We start from the raw sequence: 8,429 nt of genomic DNA, 5'->3' as shown, positions 1-8,429 counted from the left end.
TTATGTTTCCTTTATAGTCCGTAATGCTATTAATTCCCTTCCACATGCTTCTAGAGTCGGTGGTGTTGAACTGTCCTTCAATCTTGTCCCTGAATTGGCGTTTTGCTGCTCTGATAGTTTTTCGGAGGGCATAACTTGCTTGTTTTTGCTCCTCCGCACTCCCGGAGTTAAAAGCGGAGGTCCGCGCGTTGAGTGCTGCACGAACATCGCCATTAATCCATGGTTTCTGGTTCGGGTAAATCCGTATTGTTTTGATCGGAACAACGTCTTCTACGCACTTCCTGATGAAACATGTTACGCTGTCAGCATAAGCCTCGATGTCGTCATCAGAGGCCGACCGGAACATCTCCCAGTCCGCGTGATCAAAACAGTCCTGAAGCATAGAGTCTGATTGGTCCGACCAGCACTGGATCGTTTTGAGGGCGGGTGTTTCCTGTTTCAGTTTCTGCCTGTAAGCGGGCAGAAGGAGAACGGAAGAGTGATCCGATTTGCCAAAAGGTGGGCGGGGGAGGGATTTGTAGCCATCCCGGAAAGGGGAGTAGCAATGATCCAAAACCCGGTCCCCTCGTGTGTTAAAGTTTATGTGTTGGTGGTATTTAGGTGCTATTTTCTTGAAGTTGGCTTTGTTAAAGTCCCCGGACACAATGAACGCGGCCTCAGGGTGCGCGGTTTCCTGCTCGCTTATTTCCCCATACAGTTCCTTTAGTGCCCGGTCTGTGTCGGCTTGTGGGGGAATGTACACAGCCGTGATAATGACCGCTGTGAATTCCCTCGGTAGCCAGAATGGTCGACACAGAAGCATGAGAAATTCCAGATCAGGAGAGCAGAAAGACTTGATAGAATGTACGTGCCTCTGATCACACCAGGATTTGTTGATCATAAAACATACACCCCCACCTCTGCTTTTACCTGAGAGGTCTTTAACTCTATCCGCTCGGTGCACTGAGAACCCCGCGGTTTCGATGGCCGAGTCTGGAATCTCAGCAGACATCCAAGTTTCTGTAAGGCAGATAATGCAGCAGTCCCTCGTCTCCCGTTGGAAAGAGATCCGCGCTCTCAACTCACAGAGCTTGTTGTCTAGAGACTGAACGTTTGCTAGCAGAATACTGGGAAGCGGGGGTCGATTTGCACGCCGTCTTACTCTGACGAGAACGCCGGCTCTTCTTCCCCTTCTCCGGCTGCGTTTCCGTGGCCAAGCTGCCCAGACAAAGGGCTCCGCTGCCGTGTTTGTAAACAGCGGGGCATCACTGAAGAAATGAAAGTCCGGTTTTCGGTGTTCGATTGCGGAACCAATGTCCAAAAGTGTTTGTATGTCGTACTGAATAAGACAGACAACATCCGAGACAAAAAACAAAAGAACTGTAAACAGAACAAACAAAAAACTACCATGTTGTGACGGAGCTCGCAACGCAGCAGCCATACTCGGCGCCATCTTGAACTCATTTTTGATATCAACAATTACATTTTTGATATCAACAATTACATTTTTGATATCAACAATTACATTTTTGATATCAACAATTTAATTATTGATATCAACAATTTAATTCTTGATATCAACAATTGAATTCTTGATATCAACAATTGAATTCTTGATATCTGTAATTGTATTTTCACTAGTGAAATGTCACCATAGGCTGCCATTCAAAATTAATTGTTGATATCAACAATTGATTTCTTACTAGTAGAAATATAATTTTTCATATCAATAATTACATTGTTACTAGTAAGAATGTGAATTCCTGATATCAATAATTCAATTGTCACTAGTTGAAATGTCTATTCTTGATATCAACAATTTAATTGCTACTAGTAAAAACTTTCATTTTTGATATCTGAAAATGTATTTCTGATATCAATATTATTTCAGATATCTAAAATGGCTTTCTTACTAGTAACAATCACATTCATGATATCAGAAATTAACATAGTCACTAGTGAAAATGGAATTATTGATGTCAAAAATAAAGGTTTTTACTAGTAAGAATTGTATTTCTGATATGTGAAATTGGAATTGCAACTAGTAAGAAATCAATTATTGATATCAACAATTGATTTTGAATGGCAGCCTATGGTGACATTTCACTAGTGAAAATACAATTACAGATATCAAGAATTATAGTTTTTACTAGTTGAAATACAATTCTTGATATCTAGAATGAGCATTTTAATTAGTAAAAATGTGATTGTTGATATCAAGAATTAGCATTGTTACTAGTGGAAATGTAATTTCTGATATCAAAAATTGCCATTGTTACTAGTATAAATCTAATTCCTGATATCAATAACTATAATTTTAACTAGTTAAAATTGAATTGTTGATATCAAGAATTCATATCCTGGAAATGAATAAAAGTTAAAACGGCTTGCCATACACACACACACACTCACTCACACTCACACACTCATCACACACATTCGCACATGCACACACACACAAACACTCACACACACTCACACACTCATCACACACATTCGCACATGCACACACACACAAACACTCACACACACTCACACACTCATCACACACATTCGCATATGCACACACACACACACTCACTCACACTCACACACTCATCACACACATTCGCATATGCACACACACACACACTCACTCACACTCACACACTCATCACACACATTCGCACATACACACACACACACGTACTCACTCACACTCACACACACATCACACACATTCGCACATGCACACACACACATACACTCACTCACACTCACACACTCATCACACACATTCGCACACACACACACACACACACACACAAAAAGATTTCAGATTTATTTTGAATAACGAAAAAAAAATTCTGTTGTTTTAGTGAGCAATAAAAACAGGGTTGCCAACTCTCACGCATTCAGCCTCAATCTCATGGTCTCACGCTCAACAAAGAAATCTCACGCTAAATTAGACATTCTTCTGTGCTGTATTTTTTTTTCACTCATTTGCACTAATTTCCGAATTACTATAAGCAAATTCAGGCTCTTAACTACTGATTGGACCACTGCATTTTCTCACGCGGACAAAGAGGACACTGACACCGACTGGGGTCTCCAACACGTCGCTCGCGAGCTACAGTAGCTCGTGGCCGTTCACATATCGCGCCTTTTGCGCGCTCAAGTTCGTTATTTCAAATGTAGGAAGCTCATAATTGAAGCGACACGCTCATTTTTTCCAGGCGCAGCGAGATGAAAAACTCCACTAGCTACTAAAACTTCTTTGTCATTGTGGAGAGCGCAGTGCATGGTTGCATAGCAACGACAGACGCCACGGGAAAATCGGACCGAATTTTACTATTAATAATAAAAGATAAGCTAATGTGCATTGTCAACGTCAGTAATTTATCTTTTTTGACTCATTCTTTTTATAAAAATTATTAAAAGGTAAAATATGGAAGGTTTCTTTTTATAAATCTTTTTTGTCAAAACTTTATTTGAACTTGTAGGCTACATACCAGTAGATAACATGTCCAGTACTCCTTTAAAATCTGGCCATCATTTTTAATGTTGTTATTTTAATGTTTATGTAAACAAAAAGTGCATATTAATGCTAATTATATTTGTTATTTGCTGGTTTTCGACATAAAACTTGGTGAATTGATTTTATAGTATTAGTACTTTTTGAACAGGATTCTGTGATAACTGATCATTTTGGTCACTATAATAATGAAATGAAATTTCCATGCCATTTCATCTCTAGTTAAGATGCACTATAAAATCAACTATAATTATGTTTTGTTTTTTCAGTATAATATGCAAAGTACAATTTTCTTTAAAAAAATGTATCTCTGATTCTGTTATTTTCTCTGACATTTAAGGGTGACATATATAGGCCTACAAAAACACCTTTAGGTCTAAAACAGTTTAGATAGTTGTTAATATGAGAGTTATGAGACATTATTTAAGAGATTAAAGTATTGTATTACATGAGTAGCTCTCGGCCGTATCTTTTTAAAAAGTAGCTCTCAAATGAAAAAAGGTGGGAGACCCCTGGACTAGACAGAGAATGTTACTTTTGATATGGAACATATTCTCAGCTGTCAGATGTGCAGTTTGGCACCTGTAAATGTGACAGATCGCTGTAGCGCGTCAGTTCAAACCCCCCCCCACCCGTCAACAAATCTCACTCCAAGCAAAACTCAAAAGTTGGCAACTCTGTAAAAACACATTGTTCGTAAAAAGTAGTTAGTAGTTAGAAAAAGCTACTGTATTTTGAGAAATACAGTTATAAAAATATGTAAGAAATATTTGAGATTCTCTATTTTAAGAGGACTAATCAAATATAAGTCATTGAATAATTTTGGTCATATGACTTTTATTATTATATTATATATTTTGCAATAATTTTTTGAATTTTTATACAATTAGTCAGATTTTCTTGCTCCCATTGAAGCTCCACATGCTCTAGGAAGATCTGAAATCTTGCTGATCATTTTGTTCATGTGAATAGTCTGACTGGCTTTCTGTCCTGTAGGGTCTGGCGATGCTCTGTGAGACTATAGAAGAGTGTTGGGATCACGAGGCCGAGGCTCGTCTGTCTGCGGGATGTGTCGAGGAACGCATCATCTCAATGCAACGCAACACCAACCTCATCGCCCCCGACGACACCCTCTCTGTCGTCACCATGGTTACCAACCTGGACTTCCCCCCTAAAGAATCCAGCCTATGATGCTGTTCTTTCGCAGCGCGTGAAAGACGTGTGAGAGAGAAAAGCGAACTAAAGTTTAATTGTTCCATGCAAAACGAGTGGAAAAACTCAAGGAGGAACTCATGACCCAAGGAGATAAGACACATCCGTGTTTGCACCAAAACTTATTTTATGCATAAAGGAAAGACTTTTCTGTTTTGTAAGAAGACCAACCGATTTTAGTATGAAAAGTGCAAAACTCTGGACTGCACTTGCTGTTCATTTCTGCAAATCATTGCAGTCATGCCAATACAAGACAATTCTGAATGTCTGCCATTCAGCCGTGAATCACACACTGAGGAATTAGTGCTGAAATAACCATAAACCTCCCTAAACAGGAATACCTCATTTTGATTTATCATGCTTTTATCTGAGTAGCTGCTACAGAGGCGAGACGAGTATCTGTAACACATGGTAGTGTTTCACATCTCTGCTTCATTACATGCCATCACAAAACTCTTCTGTAGGGGTCGTATCATGAGGAGATGTTCGCGTTACTGAATCACAGAATCCAGGGTCCAATAATAACATCTGCCAATAGTGGATGAATTTGGAAAATTTACTAGCCAGACATTTTTGCCACCTGTGCAAATGCATTTTACATTTGTGTTAAACACAATTTTCCATGTTAGTGATACATCATTTGCAGTGAAACTGAGAGAGCTGGAGAGTTCATTTTAACCCCATGCTGTGAAAACAACTCGTTCTGCACTTCAACTTTCTGATGTGAACATCAATGTATGAACGCGACACGTTAATAACACCTACTCAGTGTTTGGAAACTTGTGCCACCCAGTCATGATGTCTAACAGTCTGATCACCAGCAGAAATTAATATGAGAGTAAAATGTCGTTAAGTGTGTAAAAGCTTGTGCTGTGGCGCTGCAGAGCCTTAAGTTAGAAACAAGCAGCTCATGTTTTTCAAAAAGATCCCTGATCATTTCAGTCTGAGCGACACATTTCTGTGCAGATTGATTTATGAATCTGTCGATCTGATGCATCTTCACAAAGAGGCTGTTATTGAAGGATGGAGCAGTTAAAAACTAGATTGAACCCACAGCAGACACACTCATTTTACTCATTTCACATGAAGAGATGTTTACATTGAAAACAAAAGTGTAGTAGGAAAAAAACCTTGACATGCATTATAAGTGGACCTTCGGGGGGAACAAAATAAATGATGATAGGCCCCTTTAATGACAGTATTTGTACGCAATCACATCTTTCAGGGCTGTAAAATCTGTATAACTCCACATTCTCCTGCCGCTGTAAAGCGTCTCTCTTTCATCATCTCTTTCTGAAACACTACAGCAGTATTCAGGGAGGCAGGATTCTGCTCACTCACAGCAATTATGCAACCGACATGCAGCAGCAATTGCAACTGTAGTTTCTATTTATTTCATTAATAATGTGACAAATTCTCAGTACTGTGAAAACAAATGGAGGTTATTGTTGCCCTGAATGCGTTAACAAACAAACCAACTGTTGGTTGCAAATGGGTTTGTTAAAGACATTTCAGAACAATCTGTAATTCCCCCAGCAAAACACGTGTACAGGAAATGAATAATGTAAATATTATTTTTGTTTTTAAATTATTAGACTAGCATGATGTTGCTCTGTTCTTTTTGGTGTCACTAATCAAAAACAGTCATTTATAAAGAAATTATTCCAAAACATTTTACTGCATTTTACTGCTTATACAACTTTTTACTCGTTACAGTTTAGTAGTAATGATTTCATGAACTTCTTCACCGAGAAAATTGAAAGCATCAGAATCAAAATCGTAAACGTTCGATCTTTGCTCGCGCCTTATAATTCGGCCGCAATTATTACCCCGCAAGAACAATTACAATGCTTTACAACCATAGAACAAAAAGAGTTAAATAAACTTATCACTTCATCTAAAACAACAACATGTTTATTAGATCCTATACCAACTGAACTACTGAAAGAAGTGTTACCTGTAGTGGAAGAGCCTCTTCTCAATATTATTAACTCATCTTTATCTTTAGGTCATGTTCCAAGAACGTTCAAGCTGGCAGTTATAAAACCTCTTATTAAGAAACCACAATTAGATCCAAATAACCTAGCAAATTACAGACCCATTTCGAATCTTCCATTTATGTCAAAAATATTAGAAAAAGTTGTGTCCGCTCAACTCGGCTCTTTCTTGCAAGAAAACGACATCTATGAAAAGTTTCAGTCTGGATTCAGGCCACATCATAGCACTGAAACTGCGCTTGTTAGAATCACAAATGATTTACTTTTAGCTTCGGACCAAGGCTGTATCTCAGTACTAGTTTTACTTGATCTTAGTGCTGCGTTCGATACTATAGATCACACAATACTCTTAGATCGACTGCAAAATTACACTGGTGTTCAAGGACAAGCATTAAGCTGGTTCAGGTCATACTTATCTGACCGCTACCATTTCGTCTACTTAAATGGAGAAAAATCGATTATAACTTCGGCAAACTATGGAGTGCCGCAGGGATCTGTGTTAGGCCCTTTATTATTCTCAATATATATGCTGCCACTTGGTAATATTCTAAGGAAACATGGAATTAGTTTCCATTGTTATGCTGATGACACTCAAATATATATTTCCTCACGGCCAGATGAATACGCTAAATTATCCAAATTGACAGATTGTGTTAAAGATATAAAAGATTGGATGACGCATAATTTTCTTTTATTAAATCCAGACAAGACAGAGGTAATACTTATCGGTTCTAAAAACCGTCCACAAAACCTTTCACAGCACGACTTTAACATAGTAGGATGCCCTGTTACTCTATCCGCTACAGTAAAAGACCTGGGTGTTACATTAGACTGCAACCTGTCTTTTGAAAAGCATATTTCATATGTTACAAAAACAGCCTTTTTCCACCTTAGAAACATTGCTAAGTTACGTAATATGCTATCAGTCTCTGATGCAGAAAAGTTAGTTCATGCATTCATGACCTCGAGACTAGATTACTGTAATGCTTTATTAGCTGGTTGTCCTGCATCTTCAATAAACAAGCTACAGTTAGTCCAAAATGCAGCCGCTAGAGTTCTTACTAGATTAAGAAAATATGATCATATAACACCGATTTTATCATCACTTCATTGGTTACCTATAAAGTTCCGTATTAATTACAAGGTATTGCTTTTGACTTATAAAGCTCTAAATGGTTTAGCTCCAGTCTATTTAACGGATCTTCTATCGCCTTACAATCCATCGCGCTCTTTAAGATCACTAGATTCGAGGTTTCTGGTCATTCCTAGGATATCCAGATCCACCAAAGGAGGCAGAGCATTTTCACATTTAGCTCCGAAGCTCTGGAATAGCCTTCCTGATATTGTTCGTTGCTCAGACTCGCTCTCCCAGTTTAAAACTAGACTGAAGACGCATCTATTTAGCCAGGCATTCATATAAATTTTTTATCTTACAGTTACTGTAAATTCGGCCTCTAGTTCATAAACGCCAGAGGAGAACTGGCCCCCGACTGAGCCTGGGTTCTCCCAAGGTTTTTTTTCTCCATTGGGTCACCTGATGGGGTGTTAGGACACCATTAGGTCACTGGATGGAGTTTTTCGGTTCCTTGCCACTGTTGCCTTTGGCTTGCTCAGTTGGGGATATTCAAATTAATTAACCAATCATACCATTGATCAGCTCTACCAAACTTGGATGTCTTTTTTCCAGTAATAAACAAACATTAAGTTGTTTTGATTGATACTGTGAA

General features: G+C 38.5%; 1 protein-coding gene across 1 annotated transcript in view; it reads left to right on the top strand.

Moving 5' to 3' along the window:
* LOC143754071 (activin receptor type-2A-like) overlaps positions 1 to 6,375 on the top strand; it is a gene marked incomplete at its 5' end in the record, with an annotated part of 12,798 nt that extends 6,423 nt beyond the window's left edge. Inside the window, one exon of the mRNA XM_077246978.1 lies at positions 4,490 to 6,375. Within this exon, the coding sequence (XP_077103093.1) occupies positions 4,490 to 4,684 (195 nt within the window). The remainder of the gene's footprint in view (positions 1 to 4,489) is intronic.
* Between the last annotated feature and the right edge of the window lie 2,054 nt (positions 6,376 to 8,429).

Source organism: Siphateles boraxobius, unplaced genomic scaffold, assembly GCF_051911475.1.
Source record: "Siphateles boraxobius isolate OS27281-9 unplaced genomic scaffold, OSU_SipBor_1 290, whole genome shotgun sequence".
NCBI classification, from domain to species: domain Eukaryota; kingdom Metazoa; phylum Chordata; class Actinopteri; order Cypriniformes; family Leuciscidae; genus Siphateles; species Siphateles boraxobius.
Note: the sequence above shows the minus strand (reverse complement) of the source record. Positions and strands in the feature narration are given on the sequence as shown.